Source organism: Pezoporus occidentalis, unplaced genomic scaffold (assembly GCF_034315485.1).
Source record: "Pezoporus occidentalis ecotype Australia unplaced genomic scaffold, CSIRO_AGI_Poc_V1 ctg188, whole genome shotgun sequence".
NCBI classification, from domain to species: Eukaryota; Metazoa; Chordata; class Aves; order Psittaciformes; family Psittacidae; genus Pezoporus; species Pezoporus occidentalis.
Window position 1 is genome coordinate 797,268 of NW_026913726.1, and position 27,187 is coordinate 824,454.

At 45.1% G+C, this 27,187-nt stretch overlaps 1 protein-coding gene across 2 annotated transcripts; it reads left to right on the top strand.

Moving 5' to 3' along the window:
- Positions 1-1,128: 1,128 nt before the first annotated feature.
- On the top strand, positions 1,129-25,944 carry ANKRD13C (ankyrin repeat domain 13C). Of its 2 annotated transcripts, XM_062616094.1 has the most exons (14): positions 1,129-1,726; positions 8,924-8,965; positions 12,731-12,835; positions 13,800-13,885; positions 15,091-15,136; positions 16,186-16,252; positions 17,673-17,817; positions 18,834-18,965; positions 19,707-19,868; positions 20,614-20,693; positions 21,900-21,998; positions 22,856-22,956; positions 24,058-24,200; positions 24,438-25,944. In XM_062616094.1, exons 1-13 carry the CDS (start codon positions 1,375-1,377, stop codon positions 24,186-24,188), a joined length of 1,548 nt encoding a protein of 515 aa, XP_062472078.1. In that variant the 5' UTR covers positions 1,129-1,374; the 3' UTR covers positions 24,189-24,200; positions 24,438-25,944. The 2 variants fall into 2 exon arrangements, with proteins under 2 accessions (XP_062472078.1, XP_062472077.1); XM_062616093.1 differs by having other exon boundaries at positions 24,058-25,944.
- Positions 25,945-27,187: the final 1,243 nt, after the last annotated feature.

Sequence of the window (27,187 nt, forward strand, 5' to 3'; positions counted from 1 at the left end):
GTCATCATTCTCCAGATAACTTCTTGTTTCATTGTCATGGATCATGCTGGGTCTTTACCTTCTCTTTCCCTCTCTCAGTGACTGAAATACCCTGACAAACAAGGGAAATGGGTGAACAGGGCAGCGTTTTGTTCAGACTAGCATTAGCAGCCCATTTCTTTTCCTCAGCTCACACAGAGGTTCACCGAAGGAGCACTGGAGATGATGCCCAGTTGCTGACTTGAGGTTACCTTGTGAAATCCATTGATGTTTCATGATCTGAGAAGTGGCCCAGAGCTTCTGTTCTCTCAGCAAACAAGGGGCATTGGCTCATCTCGTTTATTTCATTGCTGTGCGGTTTGTTTACACCTCTGGCACGCAGCACCGACCAGAACATGCACTGTCATCTCTACACTTGCGTAACTAAGCCTCAAGCCAAGGCACTCCTGGATCCACTTGGCCACTTCACAAATGAATCTGAGAGGAATCCGTAGGAGTCATCGCAGCAGATTCTTGCCACAGGCTGAGGATCTGGAGCCATCCCTCACAGTATGCCAGCACCAGACACGGTGCTTCTTCCCCTCTGCAGTCCTGGTCAGCCAAGAGCACTTCCGAACGGCCACAGCCTGTGCGGTACCTGCTGCAGTGTTCCAACGATATGGAAGTAAGGCCTGTGGGAAGGCACAGCTCCCTGCGCAGTGCAGTGACCCCACAGAAGAACGGCAAGCTGCCTGCCCCACAGGGTGCTCCCGCTCTCTACACCCATCAGGCACTGACAGACGTTCCCCTGGAGATGACAGATATATTCTTAGCGCAGATACACGAGCGTGCCCGTAAATCCCTACGAAGGATACACCCGAGCCCGGAGCCAAAGAGCCAGCACGGGGGCTGCCGGCGGGATTCCAAGCTCTGGCTCAGCCTTCACCTCAGCGGCGGCGGCGGCCACCAGCGCCTGCCCGCGGGCTCCTGTACCTGTTGAAGGCCTGGTTGTGAACGCGCCGGCCTCTCGCGGCCCCGCCAAGCCGAGGTGAGCGCGGCGAGGGGCGGTACCGGGGCGGTACCGGAGGCACCGGGGCGGCACCGGGGCGGTACCGGAGGCACCGGGGCCGCCTCCTCAGCCACCTCCTCCGCCGCCGCTTCCCGCCGTCCGCGCACTCTCGCGGTGCCTGCGGAAGTCTCGCCTCGTGCCGCGCTTCTCGCGGGATCAAGCTACCAAGATGGCGGCGGCGCCGGGCTGCTGAGCGGGACCCTGCGGCCGGGCGGGCTCCTGGCGCTGCTGGCGGGGGATGCGGACGGGACCGGGCGCGCCGCCGCGGCTCTGAGCGCATCGACACCCCCCGGGCTGGGCCGAGCCTTCTTGGCGGTGCCCCGCCGCTGGTGGGGCGGCCGCTGGCGATGACCGGAGAGAAGCTGCGCTCGCTGCGCAGGGACCATAAGCCCAGTAAGGAAGACGGGGACCTGCTGGCGCCCGGCGAAGAGGAGGCGGCCGCCGCGCCCGGGGGCATCTTCACCGGCGGCCGCGGGAGCAGTGGGAAGGGCGGCCGGGCCGGCGGCCACCGCATCTTCAGCAACCACCACCAACGGCTGCCGCTGAAGGGGGGCCCGGCAGCCGGCGGGACGGGCCCCTCTGCCGAGCCCGACAAGTGCCCGGCGCACTTCCCGGTGCACGAGTGCGTCTTCAAGGGGGACGTGAGGCGGCTCTCGGCCCTCATCCGCACCCAGGGCATCGGGCAGAAGGACAGTCACGGTGAGCGCCCGCCGGGCCGGGGTGCGGGGAGTGGCGGGTGGGGGAGCGGCCGCGCTGTGGGAGCTCCGCGGCCCCTTCCCGCTGCCCTGCCGCGTGTGGGGCCCCGGGGCCGGGCTGCGGAGGAGCGGGGCTGCACGCTTGGGAAGCGTAGAGCCGTGGAATGGTTTGGGTTGAAGGGGCCTTGAAGCTCATTCAGCTCCAGTCCCTTGGCACGGGCAGGGACACCTTCCACTAGAGCAGCTTGCTCCAAGCCCCTGTGTCCAACCTGGCCTTGAACACTGCCAGGGATGGGGCAGCCACAGCTTCTCCGGGCAAACCCCTGGGGTTTTGGCGATAGGAGGGAGCACGGTGTTAGCTTTTGTGACAGTGTAATGGTGGGAGAGCTGCTTCTGACCGGCTCTGCCTCGTGTCCTGAAACCTACTTCATTTAACAACAAAAAAAAATACTATATTTTCCAAATGTCTGAAATGTCACCTGTTTGGTTTTGGAGGTTCTGAGTCCCCGCAAAGTGTGGCTCCTTTGGCGTTGCTGGAATTTGCTTTGGTTTTTTCCCCGGGGTAAAACTCCAGAACTTCTTTTATCCTCTTTAAGTGTTTTAGTTCAGGGGTTTGAAAGAGACAAAATCTTGTTCTCTGTTCTCCTCCACGCTGGGTCTGGACATAGAAGTGGCAATAACAGATACAGAAATACAATCCTCATGCTGCTCCCTAATGCATAAATATTTAGCTCACTAGATGATCCTTAAGGTCCCTTCCAACCCAAACCAGTCCATGATTCTATTTAAATCCTGCTAGGACATCTTAAAATAATATCGGAGAATCCCAGCCTGGTTTGGGTTGGAAGGGACCTTAAGGCTCATCCAGTTCCAACCCCCCGCTGCAGGCAGGGACATATTCCACTAGAGCAGCTTGCTCCAAGCCCCTTCCATCCTGGCCTTGAACACTGCTAGGGATGTGGCATCTATATATTTAATTTGGGAAATATTTTACATTTAAAAATACTAAATCAACCTGTCAAGTCAGCTTAAGTTTCATGTTTTTCGTCTCTAGGCTTCCTACCTATTTTAAGAGTAACATCATTGTGCTGAAGAATGCTAAGTTATCCTTTGTGTGGTGTCTGGGAAGTTGTGATTAAAGGGTGCAGTTATGTTCCGTTTCTGATTAAGAGATAAATGTTCCCTTTGTTTTACTTAATTGTCTTATGTAAAAAGGAACATTAAGGTAGAACCCCCTTTGGGATTGGCAGAATGGGAAGAACAGCGTAATTGGAAATTAAAAGCTATGTCCATGATAACTTTGGGCACTCTGAGACACAGACTAATGTATGTGGAGGAATGCACAGCTCGGTTTCCTCAATCAAGGCAGGGAGGAGTATTTCTTCCAACTGTCATAACATTTTTCTGAGTACGTTGCTGTAAATATAGCTACGGATATATTTATCCTGTCATCTTCATTCCAAAGGCTGCAGCAAATACTGGGAGAATGAAAGCAGCAGACTGGGGAAGAAATTCTCTCAGTGTATTCCTTCTGCTGACTTCTCCCCTACACCTCCTCCAGTTCCTTGTCAAGTAACTCATCATCACAAGTTTAACATCTTTACTTGATCCATCTTTGCTGCACTCTCCTCTTCAATGTCTATCACAAACACCGATCCTATCCTTTTTTAATATATATATGTATGCACCACATATATATATATACATTTCAAATGAAGATCTGTCTGCTTTCTCAGTAGCAGTGCTTTGGGGATTTCTGTCTCATTACCCTCCTCCAAGTTTTTATTTTAAGCATTTCTTTACTATTAAGCTTTCAGATAAACCCCAATAACAAACTTCTTAATGTCCTGACATACCAAAGGCCTGACTAGTATTTCCTTGTTATTGTTTTCCTTCTGTTTGAATCCATCTGTCACTTGTTTACATATCTGAATCATACGTTATTTGGGGTAGATATTATACTCAGAAATAAGCCTGAAGAATCCCAGTGCATGATAAGGAAGTGAGAGAGGGGAAAAAGACCTGCTCGTAACAGTGTTTATAATTCAGTCCCATTTTTAGCGTGGTTAAGTGCAGAAAAGCCAAGTTCTGTAGAGTGTTAAACTCTTGGTGTTCAGATAAAACAGCTGATGGTTGTGACTGTAAATGGTGTGCAGCCTCGCTCACTCTAAATTGACCTCAAAAACCATTACTCATTGGAATGCCAGCATCATTGTTCCAAAACCAGTGAGTTTCTGGGGAGAAGCTTGTCTGTATCCCTTTCAGGTTACTTGTACTATAATATGCATTTAAGAACTTTAACACATATTCAAAATGAAACCATGTTGTATTTTGGAATAGCCAAATCATCTTGCTGAATTACTCTTGGAAAGCAGACTCAGCTTCTTTGTAGGTGTGCCAGGTGCCTCACAAAAGGTTAAAGGCTGCACACACATGCAGACAAGTGCTGTATTTTATGTGTCGTTTTGTGCAAATGGGTTTTGTTTGCCTGCCCTGGAATGCATGTGTAGGATTTCAGGCACTGTTGTATCACTGCTTTCTCAGAATAAGGCCCTGGAGGCTCAGTGACTCGGGGAGGGAAGTGTACAAGCTCATTTCCCAAAGCTATAGATGTCGATGAAGTCGTCCTTAGATGGAAAGGAAACATGAGATTTGTTTATGTGGTGGCTCAAGCTGTTGCCAAAAGATAATGAATTTGATTGCAGCTGCTCAAGTATGTGCCCATTCACGTTCCAGTCGGTGTCTGCAAGTGATCGTATCAAACACGTTGTCATTATGATTAAATTGCACGGAAGTAATCAAAATGACACATCAGCCACTTCATTAGAGTGCCCTCTTTATTCCACCTCCAAGAGGTGAAGCACGCAGTTGTATCTTTGCACCCTCCTCTTCCTCTCCAGCAGCTGTCTTGTGTAAAGCTCCTTGTTTTTATGGAATCTATCATTGACTGTTGTGGCTTGGGCTGGGGTTCTTGGAAAACCTCATCCTGTGCAACTGGAAGAAGTGAAACTGCCCTTGCCACACTCTTGCCTGTCCTGCCAGAAATGCCTACCTGTGCTGTGCACTGGCTGGGAAAAATAGAGTGGTGTTAAAGCTCACCGTGTGTTTTCATCAGGCTCATTTTACCTAGAATGATTCTCTGTGCTCTGGCTACGTCTAGAGGAGCCGCTGCTGTTCCTGCCATGATCGAGCAACTAAACATCATTTGTGTTTTAGGATCCTGAGGTTGCAGTGCAATAGTATTCCACTGGAGTGGTTTCCTTTGAGCCCTGTAAACACTGATCCTGATTAATTTATCAGTCTGGGACTTCATGCATCATGATGGTGGGTCTCTGTTTCAGCAGCTGCTGGAATTGGGTTTACACCTTCAGATCCCATCTCTCCCGAAGCAGTAGAAGTTAACTTGTCCCGTTGTGTCTGTGAGCCAGCCAGGTTTCTGGGATTAAATGTGTGGAATGTTTTTGGCTGCTGTGTGCTTGAACAGCTCTTCCCTTTCTCCTTCTGGGGGTGGGGGGAAGAACCTGAAGATTGCATGGAGACATTCTATGAGTTGAGGGATTCCTCAACTGTAATTTCTTATACAGCCTTGCACAGTTTAGGTGGCTTATTTTGATAAGTCAGAGTTAAATTTGCTGCTGATAAACCTCATTTTGTTTGGCCCAAAGAGCATCAAGATTTACCCAGATCTATCGGATGATTAGTGGTGGAGCTGTGCAAAATGCCATTCCGCGTTTGCCTTTTGGGTGCCCTAAAGCTAGCAGTATGTCTTAGCTGTTGTTGAGACTGCTTTCTTTTGATCAGGGAGGTTCTCTTCTGAAGTAGCTGTGGAGTTTTGATGGAATAGAAATCTGTGTGAGATTACTGTGGTCTTACAGGGTTTGGTGTGCTGCGTGTGTGGTGTTAGACCACCCCATCCACAGTCCTGCCACCAGGCTCTCCAGAGCAGCCACATGCTGTTGTGTCCATGGCTGCTGAGCTTGGCTGGTCCAGATTGAGGGCTGTCTGGAGGGGAGTTTATCAGGGCAGTGAGAAGTTTCATCATATCCCTTTTCTGTGTGTTTCTCTTCCTGACCCCCTTTTCTAAAGGAGCTTTCCTGGCTTACCTGTTTTGTGCTCCTCTCCCTTTGGTACCACAGCTAACCTCTTACGTTACCTCACTGTTGTTTGTTAAACCTTAGACTTCTTCCCAGGGACTCTCTGGCTGAAGACCAGCAAGCAGGATGTCACCTCTTTTCAGGTTCCTCATAAATAGCTTTTTATATTTCTATTCCTTCTGGAATTGACAGGTTCCACTTTCTGTACTTTATCAGTTATTGCACTGTCTGGTTTTCTGCCTGCTGCTCTTCCTCCCCCTCATCTGCTCTATCCAGATTTCCTGTCTAGTTTCTGAATTGCATACTTTGAAAGAACATCGAATCAAAGAAAAATCTATGCTGGAAGAGCTCTCTGGAGGTGGGCTAGTCCAGCCTGCTGCTCAAAGTAGAGATAACACTGGAGTTAGATCAGGTTGCTCAGAAGGAGATCTAGTCCAACCTCCGGCGCAAAGCAGAGATAACAGCTGAGTTAGATCAGGTTCCTCAGAACTGGGTCCAGAGGAGTTTTGAGATGATGTGTGCCATTGCACACCTGCGCTTTCTGCTTACGGGCTGAATGAGATCTGACAGAGTTCCCAGGAAAGCTGTCAGGGGCCTGGTTAGCTTTGGGTTTGGTGTTTTTTGCAATGGCAAGAAACACCATGCTGTCATAGCTGGTGGAGCTGTCTGGCTCTTTTCTATCCACCCTTTGAAATGTGGGGCGAGTTTTTAATTTTAAGGTATATTGATGTAAGAGAAAACTTAGTGCAGAGCTATTTTTATATATACATAGAATCCCAAACTGGTTTAGGTTGAAGGGACCTTAAAGCTCATCCAGTTCCAACCCCTGCCATGGGCAGGGACCCCTTCCACTAGAGCAGCTTGCTCCAAGCCCCTGTGTCCAACCTGGCCTTGAACACTGCCAGGGATGGGGCAGCCACAGCTTCTCTGGGCACCCTGTGCCAGTGCCTCAGCACCCTCACAGGAAGAATTTACATAGGCAAACACACACACACACACACACACTAATATATATATGTATGCATGTGTATCCCCCATTGAAGTGCTTGATAAGGTGAGGAAGATGTTTACCCCTGGCTTCCATAATTTGAAGTTTCTGAGCACATGGTTTGGCTCCTTCTCAAGTCTGTTCCTCAATAACGTTATTCCAGTCACTTAACAAAGAGTGGCTGCATCCGGTATTCCGCATTGTGTCTTGGCTCAGAGATGTGATGAAATCTATTAATAGACAATTTGAGGTTAGCTCAGAGTGTGCATAATGAACTAGGCTGGAGCTGTTTGTGATGTTGCTAGTGACCCACAAGAATCATTGGTGCTTTGTGTTGAATAGCTCATACAGAACCACTTGGAACCTGCCTTTGCTTGCCTATCTTGATCAGACATTTCATGATACTATAGTATGCTGGCAGTTACTTCATATAGAAGCCTCTCAGTTCTTGGATTGCATCTTTTAGGTGTACGGTACATCAGCCTTTACATGTAGCAAGTACTTACAGTTAACATGATACTGGAAAATAACGCTAAAATCAGTACATTTGCTGTAGGTGCAAATGACTGGTTTTCCAGTGATTTTTCTCTTAACTCCACTAAGAAAATATTTATATATTTAAACAGAGCAATGCAGTTAAATGCAAGCTACATCAGTAAAATGTGCCAGAATTCTGGTAGCATCACTGATCCAGAAAATCAACCCTCCGTACCTCACAGTGCATATTTAATAGCAGAAGTACAGAATGTGTCATATGCGTAGCCAGGAAAACAAGCTCGTGTTTGTAATATCTGCTGATAATCTCGGAAGCTTTCTTTGGAAACAAGGCACCAAAACAACCAAAAAGGGCTTTTGTAGGGAAGTTGCTGTTATTTCACAATCTGTCCAGTACTGTATTAGTGAAAATTTTGTATTAAAACTATGAAAATGTAATAAAATAGGCTCTTAAAATTTTAATCAGTGTCATATCTTTGAGTAGCTTTTAGCCTAGATACGTTATTCTTTGTAAGGTATCAGACTTTTCAGACCATGATAAGCATAGAGGTTTGTGTTATCTGTCTTGAAGATACAATTGGGCCGCTTTGGCTGGCTTACGTTTCAAGATGTCACTCCAAAAAACTCTCCCTTGGTCCATGAAATGTGTTTTGGATATATTTATTCTAACAAGTATAATCCAAATGCTTGCTCAGAAGAACGCAACTGCTTTGGTGTATTGTAGTGTATTCCGTGTTTGGATCATGTAACAGGTTTCGTAACGTGTTTGAGTTCTATATGCAGATACCTGAAGGAACTGCAATGGATTCATGGAGTTCAGCAAGTTCAAGAGCCTGCTGCTGAGTTGGGGCAATCCCCAGGACAGGCCCAGGCTGGAGGAAACTGGATGGAACGTCCCTGAGGAGAAGGACTTGGGGGCATTGGTCAATGAGAAGCTTCCCATGATCTGACTTGAGCGTGTGCTTGAGCCTAGACCCCCCCCCCCCCCCATGCTGGGCTGCACCCCCAGAGCGTGAGCAGCAGCTCAGGGAGGGGATCCTGCCCCTCTGCTGTGCTCTGGGGAGACCCCCCTGCAGCCCTGATCCAGCTCTGGGGCAGCAGCACAAGAGGGACGTGGAGCTGTTGGAGCGAGGCCAGAGGAGGCCATGGAGATGCTGCGAGGGCTGGAGCAGCTCTGCTCTGGAGCCAGGCTGAGAGAGCTGGGCTGGGTCAGCCTGGAGAAGAGAAGGCTCCTGAAGGGGAGACCTGAGAGCAGCTCCAGTGCCTGAAGGGGCTGCAGGAAAGCTGGAGAGGGGCTTGGGACAAGGGCCTGTAGGGACAGGCCAAGGGGAATGGCTTTAAGCTGCCAGAGGGGAGACTGAGATGAGCTCTTAGGCAGAAGCTCTTCCCTGTGAGGGTGCTGAGGTGCTGGCACAGGGTGCCCAGAGAAGCTGTGGCTGCCCCATCCCTGGCAGTGCTCAAGGCCAGGTTGGACACAGGGGCTTGGAGCAGCCTGGTCCAGTGGAAGGGGTCCCTGCCCGTGGCAGGGGTTGGAGCTGGATGAGCTTTAAGGTCCCTTCCAACCCAAACCAGGCTGGGGATTCTATGACGTTGACTCTAACATCTTGCTATTTCATTATTTTAGGAAACACTCCGTTACACCTTGCTGTGATGCTGGGACATAAAGGTAAGTAAAATAGGAATTTTGTTGGCTTTTAAATTATCTCAGAGATCTGGTGGCAGGAAGAAAAAAAGGTTTTTTCATTTTTCCTGCACGTGATCTTGTGTTTCTGGTTGAAAGTTGAGGTTTTCTGAAAAGAAGCCACCACATGAATTTACAAGGGGAAAGTTGGAGACGAGGTTAGAGCTGTTCTTCAGGCCGAGATCCAGGAGCCTGGTAGTGAATGGAGTACAGTGGAAAGGAGCTGTAGCTGTTGGACTCTTCGTGAGTCTAGAACAACAGTGGGTGGACCCAGCTCCTCTCTTCTTGCAGAGTTGGGAGGAAATTGGGAAATTTGGAACATGGTAGAAGATTGAGAAACAGCTCAAAGCTGGGGCGTGCAGCAGGGGCAAGCATCTGCACGCCTGCTTCCCCTTTCCTACACAAGCAGCTGAAGTGGAGGGATGTACTCAGGATGTGTAGGCAGGGGACTTGATCCAGGCAGATCTCTATCTTACTCTGCAATTAATTCATGTGTGGAAGGGTTACTAATACCTGTTTGTGGGGTGATACCCTTTCTTTTAGTCAGTGCTGCTCTGGTTATTAGTGTCACTGTGTGTTGCTGATCTGCTCACTAAAGGTGTCTAATAACCCCATTTTGCTTTCCCAGTGAAGTGAATCAGACTAACATCCTCTAGAATAAAATGACTCTGTGAGTGGAAATGGAACCTCTCACCTGCATTTTGCATACTCCCTCACTCACTGGATTGGAATTCCTGACTCACTGCCTAGCTGTCCCTTCAGGTGTCAACCCCTGTAAGGGGCATGGGACAGGTACAGGGCTGTTGATTCTCCATGGCTCCCAGTTTTCCAAATTCCCTTCAAGGAGTTCTTTACAGCAGAATTTCAGAGCACAGGATTTATATTTCTACTTCAAGTAGGATATAGATATAGACACGTCTCAAGACTGGGAAGAACCCTGGAATATGATTGTTCAGTGTCTGTGGCAGTAAAATTTCACTGCTGCAGCAGGAATGGCTTGGTGTCATTCAGCCCTGCGAGTCCTGTGCCTGGGTATGTGGTACTGCTCCATGAGAGAGCTGCTGTGGGCCAACACACCTGGCTGGTTTGGAGAGGGGAACAGGAATTGCAGTAAGTTGTCTTAGGATGTTTTGGAAACACCTATGAAGTGATCCAAGATAATTGAGAGTTAGAGCAGGAAGTGATTTTGAAGGAAGAAGGGAAGAGGTGGCATATGCAGAAGAAGAGGCAGTAGAGCTTGCTGGAATCTGCTGATAACTAGCCCAGGCTGGGGTACTTTTAAAATAAGTCAGTAAAAAAGGGAAGAAAAAGAAGCTATGCAAACACTTTCTGTGACAGCAGTGAGGCAAATATGTTTTACAAGTCACAGATAGGAGTTTTTTTCAGTGAAAAATGGGGCTTCAGCAGAATTGCTATTTTCCAGTGAGGGTCCTATGCTAGAGGCTTGGATCACCAGAAGGAAACAGAGGCAGAAGCCTCTTTCATTTCTCAGCCATACATAAGGCATTTTTCTTTGTAAGGTACATATTTTAGTTCTGTAACTACTCTGCGTTGCCAAGCAGTGGTGACCAGCAGTGTGCGTGTTTCAGGCTTTAGTTTGTCACGGTCGTTAGGTGTAGAAGAGGTTGAGTGGTTTTGGTTAGAAGGTGATGAGCTGTCATGAAGGGACACATTCCATATAGCTACAACAGTATCATACCACATTAATGAATACAAACAATTCTGAGCCAAGATGCTTCTAATAAAACTGGTAGAAAAGCATTTGCCAACTTTAATTCAGTATGGCTGAATATTTATTCTGAGTCTCTCTTATGTTTTGGTTACTTTATGTAAAGGATAAAGAGCAATCTATTCAGTGCAGACAGGTTCCTCACGTATAGCACAGCAAAGAGAGCCTTTCTTCCCTCTTCTGTTCTCCTTGACTGCGTATTTTAGATTTCAGTTTGCAGTTCATCTCTTGGCCTCTTTCCATGTAGTCAGTCATCCTGTGGGTAAAGCCGTAAATCCCTTAGGATGCTTGTGGCAAGCCTCTGTCTAGTTTGCCTAGAGCAGGGCTGTTTGTGCACAGCATCCAGCACGATTCCTGCTTTTACTGTTTTGACTTCAAGTCCTGCGTAGTTGTTGATCACCAAGAGCCCTGAGTCCTTTCCTACCTTATTGGTCTGTCTCATTGATATTGAGAGTCAATTTTGTGTCTTTCCAGGTGATGCATATAGATTGTTCAGCTGTGTAGCAGTGTTATAGCTGGGGTTTTCTGAAGAGCAGGGTGAATTTACATCCTGTTTATTTAACTGCAGTGTAACCTGGCTGGTAAGTGCAGGCTTATTTGCCTGCTCGCTGTGCAGTGCTGTTACTGCATTTGGCACTGTATTTAAGCAACCATAAAAATACGTCTCTGTTTGTGCTGACTGAGTAGTCAGGGCTTTTGTTTATTTACCAGAGAAGATAGTATATTCACCAGTGAGGTATCTCTTCCTTCCTAAACACTGTGCTTGCTGGTGACTCATAACTGTTGCATCTGGAATGACTGGTATGGTTTCCTGTAACACCTATAGCAGGAGAATAATCCAGGAAGTTCCTCTCTCCGTCCTGCCTGGCCATCCTATTCATAACGAGACATTTGTCCAGCCTGCAGCTCCAGCTTGTACTGCTCTGTCATTTGCAGATGGGTCAGGTTGATTTTAATGAGATGTGGTGAGGAAACTTTCTGTAGTTGGAAACTGAAGAACGGTTTCGTATGAAGACAGCTTATTCAAAACATGGAAACAACAAAAGCTTTCTGTGCTCCCTGATTTTAAGGACTGCTTGTTATTCCATCACCTTTTACCCATAGACAGAGAAGGGAAGGCAGGTTGAGCTGTGTCCCCGCTAGGAATGTGTGTGTGTGTGTGGCTTTGATGAGATGTGGAAGTTGCTTTATCAGCACAGCATGTGCATGCTGAGTCTGAGGGCTAGCACTGGTGCTCGCTGTTACTGGTGATGCTGGTGAGAAATGGAGCACGTTGCAGGTGTGGAGCACAGGACTGTGAGCCGTGGGCTCCAGATACCCATGTTGTCAGTCCTGCAGTACCTGTTACTTGTGCAGCTGGTCATGCACATGCTCTGAGGCTTTCCTCGGTCAGTGAGCTTGTTTGCTCACTTCAGATGCCACAGGACGTCCCAGCATGCAGTGATGTGTTAGTGCCACAGCTTCCTCTGCTACCCATACACATGCAGTTCTCAGGACTTACCTCAGTCTACATCTCCGTGCAGTTTTCTAGCAAACCAGTTTACCATTGACCTTTAGGTGAAGGGGGTTGAGATGGAGAGGAGGGGGAAGCATGTGCACAACTTCCATGTGTGGAAGACTTACGAAGTGTGTCTTGGTGCGTGGATTTGTACATTAAGTAGAGCTGATGCAATATTTTAGAAGCATTTGTTACATAGTTTTGTGTCTGTATATGCATACAGACATACAGCTTCATAAAAAGCAAAACACAAGAAGCAGAAGGGATGTTTCTTCAGTGGTTGTGTAATTGGTGGTTAATCACTAATTATATTTTTAGTGCCAATGTTTACCAGGGAAGTGCTATAAATACATGAATGGGTTTTATTTGTCCATAGTTTGACTTGGGATCCAGATACGTACTTTGATAAACTGTTTTATATGTTGAATATCTTACTTTTGCTTTATTATCTTTTCCTTTATTATGAGTGATATTGCTACATCCTTGATGTTTATTGCAAATAATGATTACTGTTTTGTTACAGAATGTGCCCACTTGCTATTAGCCCATAATGCTCCAGTAAAGGTGAAAAATGCTCAGGGATGGAGCCCTCTTGCAGAAGCCATCAGCTATGGAGACAGACAAATGAGTAAGAGCCCCTGCTTCCCTATTAAGGCCTTATTCAGAACAGGAAAACAGGTTTTCAAGCTATGTTTTTTTTTAATAATATGCCTATTTTAGTTCTCTGAAGAGTTTATCTTAATATTTTCTCTATCTAAATATGATATGACAAGCTCTACACATGTCCATTTCCTTGATAAGAAAGATACTGCATTAGGATACATAATGCTAAGTAAAGATTTTGCTTGAAGTGATTGTAGAAGCTATAAAACAGGATTCTGTATTTAAAATTGGAGTTACAAGGTCAGAATGGATTTTAGCTGTATAGGATCATCCAATTAGAACTGCTTCATGTGATCATACGTATCAGTTATATGGAGATATATATCAGATATATCAATTGGCAATGGGATATTGCTTTCATGTTGCATCTCAACAGGCCAGTGGGCAAATACAATGATTACTTACTCCAGATATAAAGTAGTAAAGAGAAAATTATTTTACTGCTACTCACTAGTGGATGTTCACAGTATTATATATTCCCATGTCTCATAGCAGAGAACTCGGATCTATTACTATATTAATGCACTAGTTTGTAATATACTACCAACATTCTGCATGTCAGCTCCTCACTACTAAAGAAGTTCCTCAGTGAAGTAGATGTCATGCAGTCTGTAGGCTCACATTCAATAATACATGTATATCACATGTTTAGTAATGTGCATGTCAAAGACCTGTTCAAGGTCTTCAGTGATGTTCTGTCTTGACATGATTGTATCTTTGTCATTCTAAGTAATTATTGAGTCTTTTCTTCCTGTTTTAATCAGAGAAGGCTGTGTATAATTACTGTAACTTGAGGTTAATTTCTCTGAAGTCTGATGAAAAGTTACCTTTGCATTGTTTTTTCTTTTAGATGTCAAATAATGACACCAACCTTTCATAAACCAACAAATAAATGGAACAGATTTACCTGATAGTTAATTTCTGTTTAGTTTCAGCACTCCTAAGGAAGCTCAAACAGCAGTCCAGGGAAAGTGTTGAAGAAAAGCGACCTCGATTATTAAAAGCCCTGAAAGAGGTAAGTTCAAGGCAGTTGTGCTGACAAAACAGATTGTAGAATCACAGAGTGGTTTGGGTTGGAAAGGACCTTAGAGCTCCTCCAGTTCCAAACCCTGCCACAGGCAGGGACACCTTCCACTAGAGCAGGTTGCTGAAAGCCTTCTCAGATTCTAAAAGTTCCAGGAAAAGGTTTGTGTAGGACAGACCTCTGGTCTTTGCAATCCAAAAGTTAAAGGCTGTAATCTTAATCTGTATTTATTTCATTAGATTTTTAAGGCTTTCCAAAATCTTTTTTTTGGGTGAATAATGCCACCAAGAAATCTGGAGAGAGACTTTTTACAGGTGTTTATTTCCCTTTAGGTGGGGTGAGCTGCTCCTGCCTACTCATGGTAAAATATGAATGGGTTTATAGAAAACCAGCTGTTTGTCTTAAGTTAATGAACCCATGCATCTTAAAAGTTAAGTGAAACTGCATCTGTGATGATATGCTCTGCCAGTTTCATTGATCCAAGAAAAAACCAAACGTGCTGTCTGTCTAGGAGTGAAAAGCTTTCAGTTTTTGTGTAAAAGCAGGCAGAAAGCAGATGCAGCCTTAATCAAACAGCTCTGCCATTCCTTATTCCTGCTGGAGCAAGGCCTGTTCTGGAGTTGCATGGAGTGCAATTATGTGGCTACCTCAGTGTACTACCAACATTTGCTAATTTTAATCAAGTCACCCCTTCCTTTGTTTTTGCTTTGCATACAGTGTAAAGGAGTTGGCTGACAGGTGTTTATGGAGGTAGAGCTTTTATATAATGAATTAAGCATGTTTCCAGAAGGCAGATTGAGATTTGCCTATGTGAATGCTCCTAGCTAATACTTGGCTCATTAATATAAGCCAGAACTTGTAATTCCACAGGGTTCAATGTGATCAATCAAAGCAAGCAGGTCCATAGGTCTTTTTTTAAACACGTATTTACAATAAATCTTTTACAATCCGCTACTTAATAGCTGTGTAAACGATTATTTTTTTAAAAGGGTGGTTCAAATGAGTTGTGAAATGTTAGCATTGATTCTAGTCTAGCTAAAGCTTCAGAAATGCTTAAATTCGGTATCAATTCAAATAGTAACGTTAGAGAAAGTTTTCTTTGTCAGCAAAGCCCAGCTTCTGCCTGTCTGTCAGCAGATTTTATACTTGTCATTTAGCCTGAAAAACTTGTTAATATGTTGTTCTTTTCATCTCAGCTAGGTGACTTCTATCTAGAGCTTCACTGGGATTTTCAAAGTTGGGGTAAGCAACTGCATATTCCCTTCACAGGGAGATAGTGTAATCAGTCTTCAGCACACTTGTTCTCTCAAGCTGAAATTATCAATTGGTTTGGATGTTGGAAAGTTCACCATTCAGTGCTCAAGATCTAAATTACAAAGAAAAGAGGACAGCTGTTTTTTTTTTGAGCTATTTTTGCTTACTTGTATTTTTGCTTATTCACTTTTGGAGCTGAATTTTGTTCTGTACTTCAGTGACACTGTGTGGGGGACAAGCTGCTGTTTACTTTAAGAAATGGATTATTAGAAAAGTGAAATATCTGTATCTGGTTGATTTGTGTCACTACAGAGCATTGGTTTGAACAATTTAATTGAGTTGAGGCATTTAATTTCCTGAACTTAGCCTGTACTCTGAATGGTGACTGTCAGTTAAGTGGAGCTGTGTGATATGTTCTTCAAGCCTGAGCTTCACCTCAATGCTTCTTTTATGTGACTGTATAACCTTCCACCTCCTCTTATTTGAGTAGAAAAATAGAAATAAATGAGCAAAAATGTAAGGAGAGCTGCAGTCTCATGTGTCCATCTTGTAATTCTATATGGCCTCTTGGTTCCACCAGTGCTTTTGTCTTTGCTTGGTGTTTTAGTGCATTGGGTTTTTTTTTTTCCTGCTTGTGGGTGTTCAGCTTTAATGGCAGCTGGGCTTTCAGTTGGAGCAATATAGTAAATAAACTATCAAATCCTAGAATTAAGGTTTCAAACTGCTAGAAGAAGAGTTATTGGGATTTATAAATGATTTAGCTGTGCCTGAGGACACTTTAAATTATATCCTGATGCTGAAAGCAGCCTGTACAATTACAAATCGGTTTTGCAGTTAGTGAGTAGAAGTAACCCTGGTATTAGTATTGAATAGAAATAACCCTGGTATTAGTAAGTTATATCTGTATTGAGATCATAATGGAAAATGGGTGCAATATATTAAAATGAAAAGAGATTCAAAGTGATGTATAGTTTTAATAGAAATACATTGCAGAGGAACCTCAGTGTCTTGATTATGTTCTCTCTTCCTACCTTCAGTGCCTTTACTTTCCCGAATTCTGCCTTCTGATGCATGTAAAATACACAAACAAGGTATAAATATCAGGTAAGTCTGATTTAACAGTGTGTGTTGTCTGAGTCAGAAACATCCGTGTGCCAGTGAAAATGCTGGATTCCACTGTGGACTGAACGAAGTCACTGAGGAGCATGCAAATGTTGGTGAAACAGCCTTGTGTGTGCAGACTGGTGGCTAGAGCCAGGAAGTGGCTTGAACTTCAGACTGTCTCTTCCCCCCCACATTGGTCTGAGTTTAACTTCAGTTCCTGAGTCACTTAAAATGGAAAAGAAAAGCAGTTGAGCTGTATAAGGCTTTATCTACCAGACATGACAATGACAAGTTGAAAAATAGGAATTTGGTGTTTTTAATAAAATTTCAAATAAATGAGCTTTCAGTATTTTGTGGAGAACAGGAGAACAGTTGCTACTCCTGTCTCTGTAGTAAAACACTTAATGTGACAGATTCACAAGGTCAAGCGAGTGTTTCCAGGAGTCTGTCCATGTTCTGCTCCTTCAACTTGCTTGGTTTGGGCATTTGGATTTAAGTGTCTTTTGTGGCTTTTTCTTTAGGTTCCAAAATCTAAAATAGACAACCCCCAGTAGTATGGTTCAGAAGATTGAATCTGTAGAAGACCTTGTGCTGTTAAAGCTGTTAGTACAGGTGTGGGAACTGATTTTTTTTAGGTCAGATTTGAGTCTGAGCCCATTTTCTCTCATTTCTGTGTGCTATGAGACTGTTTCTGTGAGACTAGCATTGAGCAGAAATAGCTGCAGATTCTTGAAATCAGAGGTCAATGTAGGATGACTGTTAAGCAGTCACCCCTTAGACCTGAAGTGGTCACTAAATTCAGGTTCTTCAACCATCTTTGTTAAAGAAGTAGATATTCTAGCAATAATAGATACGAATTGCTAGAGAGGTCCTTGTCCTTGCCTCCCATCTTCTAGTTATTCAGGTCAGCAGAAGCATTTCTTTTGTGTTGGTGAGGGGGAAAAGTAGAAATAGCAACTAAAATAAGTCAAAGAAAAACCCAGTCTGTTTCTTAGTCCTCTTTGTAATTTGGGTCATGTCCTAATATTGTTACATCAGTGGCTGCTGCTTGCAGAATACAGTGCTGCTCACATGGAGTAGTTGTATTTCTCGATGTGTAGCACTGGCTACATAAATAATGTCACTTCCACATGCTGGCAGTTTGGGAATAAGGTCTTCTGAAGAAGATGTTACCTTTCCCTCTGAAGTTGGCATAGTAATAGTTTGGAATGCATTTGTAATGGTAGAGATGTGATAATGTGGAACTTATTGTTAATAGCAATTTGATTTCTGCATCCAGGCTTCACTTAGGAAATGTATTAAAACTTAGGCTTTGGTGTGTTTGGTTGTGGTTAAACAAATCAAAATGCTTCTGCTTGAAAACTGAACTTAGGAGTGTATTTGAGTGTTTATGGGTCCCTGTGTTGGTGTATTTTCACAGGCTGGACACAACTCTCATAGACTTTACCGACATGAAGTGCCAACGAGGGGATTTAAGCTTCATTTTTAATGGTGATGCCGCACCCTCTGAATCTTTTGTAGTTTTAGACAATGAACAAAAAGTTTACCAGCGAATACATCACGAGGTAAAGTCCTGTGTGAGCAGAGAGTGTGAAATAGCTCAAGTTTTAATTTCATTTCAGAAATCTTATTAAACAAAATGTGCCTCTCAGAAAGACCCCAACAAGCTCCAAGGAAATGCAAACCAAAGAATTTGTTGTTCAGTTGTTATAAGTTCAGCTGTGTAGGTGACATGAGAGTTTGCTGTGATAAACAGTGTTCTTGAATGCAAATGTTGAAATGAGGAAAAAGCTGGAATATAAACCTTTTGGAATAATCTGTTACCATTCTGGGCAGGCAAATGTGTTTTGAGTTATGATGTGTGCTACTTTTAATCTTCCCAGTGGGCTCCCTAGAGGGGTCCCCAGGTGGGTTTTCAAACTTCCTTGCCAATGCTTGGCATCTGTTCCATCACCCTGTGCCCAGTTGAGTTGCTAACAAGCACAAGGATATGACTCCTTGGACCCCTTGTATTTTAGTCAAGGTTTTAATTTACAGCTTTACCAACCAGTTACGTACATAAATGCATCTTTGCATGTAGGAAGAGGCTGCTGAGCTTCTGGATAAATCACTTGAATGCTTTATTTCATGGAATCTTAGAATGGCTTGTGTTGGAAGGGAGCTTAAAGCTCATCCAGTTCCAGCCCCCTGCCATGGACAGGGACCCCTTCCACTGGAGCAGCTTGCTCCAAGCCCCTGTGTCCAACCTGGCCTTGAACACTGCCAGGGATGGGGCAGCCACAGCTTCTCTGGGCACCCTGTGCCAGCGCCTCAGCACCCTCACAGGGAAGAGCTTCTGCCTGAGAGCTCATCTCAGTCTCCCCTCGGGCAGTTTTTTATTTTCATTAATACTTAAGATGAAACTATTGGTAACCATTTGGCCTAGAAAAGTTTGAAAATTCAGGAAACACTGGTTCTGGGAGACGTTCCAAGTGAAGAGATTTATTGATTTACTGCTAACTTTTTTTCTTCTATAAAAAATGTTAAAAAAGAGTAATCACCATTATTAAGTTCTGTTCATATTTGGGAATTTTTCTTCTAGGAATCTGAGATGGAAACAGAAGAGGAGGTTGACATTTTGATGAGCAGTGATATTTACTCAGCAACATTATCAACAAAATCCATCACCTTCACGCGTGCCCAAACGGGATGGCTGTTTCGAGAAGACAAAACAGTAAGTAGACAGAAAACTTCACAGGCTGCATTACTGGGGACAAAATAGTGCAGACAGCCTTATGACAAAAATTATTTCATTGTAGGAGTATGAGGCCTCTGCACATTCATTCCGGGGTGTGCAGTGAGGAGTCTATGCTTTCCTGTGTCAAAGTAGCAGGGAGATGGGAGCTTTGTGGGTAGTTTCCTTTGGGTGTTCCTTTCTGTGTTATCCATCTGTCTGAGATCTGAGTTCTCAGCTGTGAAGAAATTGAAATGGCCACTGTGGTATCTTCTTGAGTAGGAAATTATTATCTTGTGACTACGAAGTAATTTGGTTTCATCTGCATATGTTCAGGTAGTGCCATTCCTCACGGATTTTCATCTGAGCTAGTGCTGCACAACTTTCTTCCTTTTGGATACCAAATCCATATTCTGCACCTGTAAATTATCCTTCAACACAGCTTGCTGCTGAAGGGAGTTTCAGTCACATTCCCCTTGGCCACTCTTAAATTGTTAAGCAGTCCTTTCTGTCTTAAAATTGCCATTGGTACAAAATACCTGCTCGTGATGGCATTCTTGTGTTTGTGCTGTCCAGACCTTACTGGGATTGTCCCCTGACAGTTCATGTGGTTGGTTGTGTGAATGACAGCATTTCAGTCCTGAAGTTATTGCACTGATGTGCAATTATTTTGATATACAAGAATTTAAATGGTTTTATTTTATCCCTGTGAGTCACTAATGTCCAATTCCTTTCCTGCAGGAAAGAGTAGGAAACTTTTTGGCAGATTTCTACTTGGTTAATGGACTTGTATTAGAATCAAGGAAAAGAAGAGAACATCTCAGTGAGGAGGATATTCTTCGAAATAAAGCTATCATGGAGAGCCTCAGTAAAGGTGGCAACTTGATGGAGCAGAACTTTGAGGTATAATCAAGTAATTCTTCACAGTATGTGTATTTGTGCATAGGAGAATAATCCTTCACACCATTTAGCAGAATCTCTAGATAATGGTTTATTCCATTTTGATTCACTGAATTTATAATAACAAATCCGACTTACAAGTATAACCATGGTGATACATTAATGAATTATCCTCATTAGTGCACACATTCAGGAATGTCTGTGATTATATTGGATATTTCAGTCTTAATTTGGCTCTTATTAAGAAATGATGGGTTTGGCTGTGGCAGATCACTTTAACTTCTTTTAGGGGAAATGTTTATGGTTCAGAATCCCTTTCTGCTTTGCTTTCAATCATGGTTTTCTTTAGCTTCATTAAAACGGAGCTAAGCATGTTATTATCACCATGAAATCAAGAGCTATTCAAAATGAGCCAGACGTCATCTGGGAACGTGCATTTTAAAATGGACTTATTTATGTCTGTATTAGCTTGTCCTTTGTTACTTGTCATTGACACTTGAATTGACTGATTAACTGATGTATTAAACCAGCCAACATCTATGTAAAATACAGTTTGAGGCCAAATACCTAAATGGAGACTATGAGAGCGAGAGCAGGCGATTGAAAAGCCCAGTGAAGCATCAGCCACAGACTGATAGACTATACTGCTGTTCTGTGTAGAGTGGAAGAGCAGTTGTATCTTTTGAATGGCAAAACTGTAAGAGCATGTAAGGAAAGATAAAGAGTTAAGACCTGTTTTTCTGAACAGCCTGTCAGACGGCAGTCCCTTACTCCTCCATCACCCAATACAATTACATGGGAAGAGTACATATCTGCTGAAAATGGAAAGTGAGTATTACTGCTTCATTGGCACTAATGTCCATAGGCACTGTTAGAGTATTGGGTTAGGGTTGTGGGGTTTGGGGTTGGTTTGTTGTTATCTATATTCTGTTTACATTATGTATTTATATTCTATTTATATTATGTCCCTGGGTTAGGTAGTCCTGAGCACAGAGACAGGCAGGGCAGCAGATGGGTTGAGAGCAGCCCTGAGGAGAAGGGCCTGGGGTCCTCATTGAGGAGAAGCTCCCCAAGACCTGGCTTCAGTGTGCGCTTGAGCCCAGAACCTCCCCATGTGCTGGGCTGCACCCCCAGAGCGTGAGCAGCAGCTCAGGGAGGGGATCCTGCCCCTCTGCTGCATGAAGGGGAGACCTTGGAGCAGCCTCAGTGCCTAAAGGGGCTCCGGGAAACCTGGAGAGGGGCTTTGGACAAGGGCCTTTAGGGACAGGATAAGGGGAATGGCTTTAACCTGCCAGAGGGAAGATTGACATGGATCTGTTGTGGGGTTTTGGGGGTTTTAACTAGTTTAATTTTTAATATATTTGAGATGGAATGAGTATTCAAGCAGAATAAATAGGCTGTGCTTGAACAGCTCTTGCTACTGGGGCAGAAATATGTATGCAAGATTTTGCTTTCTTTAATAATCTGAAGGGAGTTTAATGGGAAAAACAGGTTTCTAGCTACTATAAAGCAAAAGAGGAAAACATTGGTTATGTTGTTTGTTACCTGTCCTGTAGCAGTCCTGTGTTTTCCAGTATTGCCTTGCAGTGATTGTAGAGTAACTTTTTTTTTCTGAGATTGTGTTGCATTTTAGGCTGAAATAAAATTACCCTTTTTCTACTTCAACCTGATTCTTTGTTCACATACAGCCTGTTTGAATTCACACCTGGAGTCAGCTGTATGTGTTTCTGGGTATCTGCCATGTCTTTCTTTAGAGCTTACTAATGTAATGTTCATGAGGAATTATATGAAGATTTTTAAGTCATTCTACACACTGCTTTTGTCTTGTCTCCTGGTTTAGCAGAGCTCACAGTAACCTGAATTAAGGTGGTTACTGACTATTCTTTACTGTGCCCAGCTTTTACTTTTAAGGTATTTCCTTTAGTGAAGGGATTCTTTACTGATATTTTCAAAACTGAGTCTGTCTTCTTTCATTTAAAACTGAGGTTTCATCGACAGGAAAACTGACCTTGGCTTTCTCCCCTCCCCTTACAGAGCTCCTCATCTGGGTAGGGAGCTGGTGTGCAAAGAAAGCAAGAAAACCTTTAAAGCCACGATAGCTATGAGCCAGGAATTTCCCTTAGGAATTGAATCGTAAGTCAAACTAAGTGGCCATGAATGTTACTAATGTGTAGGAAATGTTTTAATGTGTTTATGAACTGCAGAATCCTTCATATCTTCAGATAAGGAAAACGGCTTAAAACATAGGAGTGAAGTCATGCTGCTAAGCAAATACACTGCTAAATTAGAGACCTCAGTGCTGGGGTGCCTGTTATTAGAAGAGCTGAGCGCTTATCTTGCTTAATACCAAACCAGAGAGGTTTGACCTGTACTGTTTGACATGTACCTGTAGGACTGAGTCCAGGGGAGGCCATGGAGGTGCTGCGAGGGCTGGAGCAGCTCTGCTCTGGAGCCAGGCTGAGAGAGCTGGGCTGGGGCAGCCTGGAGAAGAGAAGGCTCCTGAAGGGGAGACCTGAGAGCAGCTCCAGTGCCTGAAGGGGCTGCAGGAAAGCTGGAGAGGGGCTTGGGACAAGGGATGTAGGGACAGGCCAAGGGGAATGGCTTGAACCTGTCAGAGGGGAGACTGAGATGAGCTCTTAGGCAGAAGCTCTTCCCTGGGAGGGTGCTGAGGCGCTGGCACAGGGTGCCCAGAGAAGCTGTGGCTGCCCCATCCCTGGCAGTGTTCAAGGCCAGGTTGGACACAGGGGCTTGGAGCAAGCTGCTCTAGTGGAAGGGGTCCCTGCCCGTGGCAGGGGTTGGAGCTGGAGGAGCTTTAAGGTCCCTTTACCCCAAACTGTTTTGTGACTAATGTCACGATACTGATGTGCCTACGTGTACAGAATTGTGGAATGTATTTGCCTGTAACAAGTCTTAGCCCAGAGTTACATCCTCTTCTCTAGAGGGAAAGCTGTGAAAGAGGAATTTATAATGAAATCTGGTTTTCTTTTCAGATTGTTGAATGTTTTAGAAGTAATTGCACCCTTCAAGCACTTTAACAAACTTAGGGAATTTGTTCAAATGAAGCTTCCACCAGGCTTCCCTGTAAAATTAGGTAAGATAACTACAACAGCTCTGGCTTTCTATTTCCAAATGGGTGTATTTATTCGTACAGTACATTCACAACTCCCGTTGAGTTTTGGAAAAGAACTCTGACATAAAAACTTCGTTGCTGTAGACTTCAGGAGGAAGAGTTAAGTTTGTGGAAGTAACATCAGGTAGGAAATGTGCAGCTGAAAGGTGAATCTAGTCCTAGTCAGGAAGAGAGCTTGGTTATTTACCTTTTCCTTATGTTTGATGCAGATTTGGTGAATTGTCCTTGCGTTAAAAGCTGATCTGTCAGGAGTTAAGCATTTTGAAGCATTTTCATGTTTCTTTTTCGTCAAGGATTACTGATGATTACTGACTTTTTCACTTACAAAAATAGAGGAAACTATTACACTTCTAACCAATGGAAATGTGTAAAGCAGTTTAGTCATGGTATAGATTATCACAGCATAAGCTGCCAGGAAGTAATAAGTGTAACACCTTTCTAAGTGTGACAGGATTTCTGTCATCCCTGTAAGCTGTCCAAGCTCAACAAGCCTGAACAGACTCTTCTGCTCCTATCCCATTTGCACAGCTCTGGTTTTTGAGGATTGCATTTTTGCTGTGCTCATAAAGTTAGTGTCTGGGCAGGACCAGTTTTATTGAGGATAACTCAAGTGTTCAAGGTCAGTCCAGACTGGAAAAGGGTGGTATTGTCAAAGCAAACATGGGAAAGGTTCACCTTTTCATGTGTGTTTGCTCAAGGGAAGCCTACCTGTGGCAAGGTTATCTTAGAGGCAGATATCCTCTATTTTAACAGATTAATCCGTGTGTTCACGGCACCTTGGTTTCCATGTCAGTCTGCAGCAGGAAATGAAATTCACTGGATTTATATTACTAAGAGTTCCTGGAAGGGTGTGTTGAGATGGGTATTGTTTCTCTGCTCAGGGTATCTGGGTATATTCTGAAGTAGCTTCCTTTAAACCCCTTTGTTAAAGAGCTTTGAACACCAGACAAGCTTCCATGTCTCCACCAAGTCTGAAGTTACAAATCCCTGAGTAACAGAGGGTGCTTATTGGCAGGGTTGCATTTCTTGGCCCTTCACTGTACCGTTTTGCTTCCTGTCCAGATATTCCTGTATTTCCCACCATCACAGCCACTGTGACTTTTCAGGAGTTCCGTTACGATGAATTTGATGAATCCATCTTCACTATTCCTGATGACTACAAGGAGGACCCCAGCCGTTTCCCTGATCTCTAACTAAACTGGAAGGTGAATGGGGAATACCAATACCAGCGTACCACAGTGAAAGCAAAAGGCTGCAAAAAGAGCCCACAGCTAGAGCTAGAAAAAGTGGGTCGTGAAGGAAGGGATAAACTTAATAACCCAGAAGAAAAGGGAACATGTATCAAATGACTGATGTACTGTACTCACTATAATGGGCGTCTAACGTAGTTCCTGATTTCCAGCAAGTCTCCTGACGTGTCGTTCACACTTGTCTCCGCGCAGGTCTGCAGCGTGGCGGTGCCACCCCGATGGCCCTGGGGACACTGAGCAGCTGTGAGGACTATCATTTGTTTTTAAATTTTATACATTTCTTGGTGATACAAAAAGCACTCTCGGACCATTAGCGTGCAGGCTGCCGTGTCTTAGCCGGATATTAGCCCTCTGCATCATCCCACCGTGCTTACGACTGACCATATTGTATTCTTTCAAGCTTTGTTTTCATGGATTGTAAACTACGTATCACGATGTATAGTTCAGTAATCTGGATGTTAGCTGAACGTATATTAGAAGGAATGCTCTTTCTGTAGAGGAATGAACCAAATGGTAACCATTAAACAGTTGGGTTTTCACACTGCAATACACTTCAGAGATAGCGTTTGCTCTGCAGGGAATAAGGTACCTCCTTAGCACCTTAGTGCGGTCCATTGTGGTGCTATCCATGTCTCTGAACCCTTTGTTTCTTCACTGACCTTTCTTGTGTTGGCTTCATGCTCAACTTCATCATGCTGGCTTGGACATCCCTGCTGTGCCCATGATGCTGTGCTGATGAATGTGCTCGGGGGGTGGGGGGGTTGTTAGCTACAGATTGTCACCTTTTTCCTTCTCTTTTCACATCCACGTAGGAGACTTGCTCCATAATGGTTGAGATCATTTCGTGTCTGTGTTCAGCGGCCACTTGGAACCATGGGGTGCATAGAAAGAGTTACTAGAACAGTACACTCGAGCATTAAACCTTCATACAAGAAGTTGTTTCTCTTGAGGTTAGTTTAATTGTAGTGCACATCGAATAGGGCTCACGTTGGAAGACTTCATTTGCAGATGCTTAGGATGTTTCCAGGTTTAATTTCCTTTCTCTTGATGTTTTGTAGGTAGGTGCTTCAGTACTCTGGCCTCTTGAGCTCATTCTCATTCCAAGTGGTTCCAGTCTCCTAATTTGACAATAATCCAGCTTTTTCGTTTTGTTAGAAAGAACTTGTGCAAAAGGCTAATGGTGCTATTTGTTTGTATTGAGACATTGAAAGTGCTGTGGTGTAATTGTACAAAACTGTAAATATTTCCAAAATTATATTCTTTGTGCACTGTAGTTAAAACTTTTTTCTGGAAGTCATAGAGTCAAGTATCAAACTTCATATCAGAGAGCTCCAGCCATGCTTCGTAGAGGTACCTGACCTAACTAACCATGCAGGTCATGAGTGGAGGTGTCTTATTGCAGGGCAATAGGAGCTGGCTTGTGAGGTCCATCGACAGGACAGGGAACACCCATCCCAAGCAGATGTTCCTTCAAAGCTTGTGGCCTCCATCTGCGTAGAACCCAAAGAGGCAGCGCTAGGGAAGCGCAGGATCCACCTTAGGTGGAGTCCCAGGGAATCGCTGTCTGCGGAGCACAGATGAGCTGAGAATGGAAACAGAGGCTGAGCCTCTTGCAGCGTCACTAGGAACCTGCAGGTTGGACGGGTGGGTAACGCTGTGACCCATGCACTGGAGTTCAAAATTGGGTGGAAAATAGGGGGGGAAAGCAAAGGGAAATGCAGGATTGCGGCGCCTCCTGACGCACTGCACCGGCAGCGGGTGCTGAGCATCCGGTAGGAATGATGGAACTTGTTCTTCCAAGTAATGATGAATTCCTGAGGTGTTCACATCTGTGCTATAACCCAGCGCCCCCCGTGGGCCCCTGCGGGCTTCAGCCGCGCTCACTGGGAGCGGCCAGGCTGCGACGCGGGCGCTGAGGGACCCCATCAGGGCTCGGTGGCAGTGGGGCTGCAGCCTGGGTTCTGCTGGGGCTCGCCCCATGCAGGGTTGTGCTGGGTGGCACCAGTGGGAGCAGCACGGGAGCACCGAGGTGCTCTGCAGTGGCAGCAGAGGGAGGCTTCTCCGTGAGGTCAGTGTCAGAAATCCTGTTCTTGGGCTGCAGGGGAGGGAGCAGGCATTTCGTGTGACTTTGGTTGTTCCAAACGGCCACGCAGAGCTGGCTGGCAGAGGAGGGAGCGTTCCGAGCTGGCGCTGTGCAGGTGATGCAGTGACGGCCGCGGCCTGGACTCTAGGCTCTAGAATGAGAACAAAGCTCTTTGTGCAGCCCCACGAGAGGAGGGTTCTGTGTGCGTCCCTTCTGCCTCGAACACCCCATGGCCCCAGGTGGAGCAGGAGGTGGTGTCTGACCCCGAGCCGCTGCACTGTGGGAATGGTTTCTGGGCCAGCCTGGCTGCAGGTTTGGGGGCTTTGACCTTCCCGATCACACCGTGAACAACTTTGGTACCTTTTCGGATCTGCAGACACTTTTTGCAGTGGTTGCTCTGTTTCCTAGGGCTCGCTCTGACGTGGAGCGAGAGCAGGCACAGAGCTGGGTGGCTGCAGCCTTTAGGTTATTACGGTGTGCATCCCCTGCTGCTGCTTCCCCTCCTGCTGTAGCAGTGTGACTCTAGGCATGTTGTGCTCAGTGCCTGCTTGGGCCCTGTGGCAGCGCACACAGTGAGCCCTGGGCAGCTGCTCTTGGTACCTCTCCTTCTGACTCTGGGTGATGTTTTGTGTCTGAAGCATTCCCGTCGGGCGCAGGGGATGCTCAGGACATGGTGTCCAGGGCTGTAGGGCCCATTTCTCCACTTGGATCTGTTCTGCTTGCTGGGGCTTGTGCTGTTGGGCAATAAGTGTGTGTTGTCAGTGTGGATGTGTCTGTGCACCAGCACTGCGGGTGGGTGAGGAGTGGGGAGAGAACCCCAGTCTGCAGCCGTGCTGTGGGCACTGCTTCCCCCACTTCA

Bases quoted from the DNA above. Each gene is read 5' to 3' on its own strand.
- ANKRD13C (XM_062616093.1), top strand. From the start codon at position 1,375: ATGACCGGAGAGAAGCTGCGCTCGCTGCGCAGGGACCATAAGCCCAGT. The intron at 1,727-8,923 runs GTGAGCGCCCGC...TCATTATTTTAG, and splicing joins CGGGCAGAAGGACAGTCACG to GAAACACTCCGTTACACCTT. The intron at 16,253-17,672 runs GTAAGTCTGATT...GTATTTTCACAG, and splicing joins AAACAAGGTATAAATATCAG to GCTGGACACAACTCTCATAG.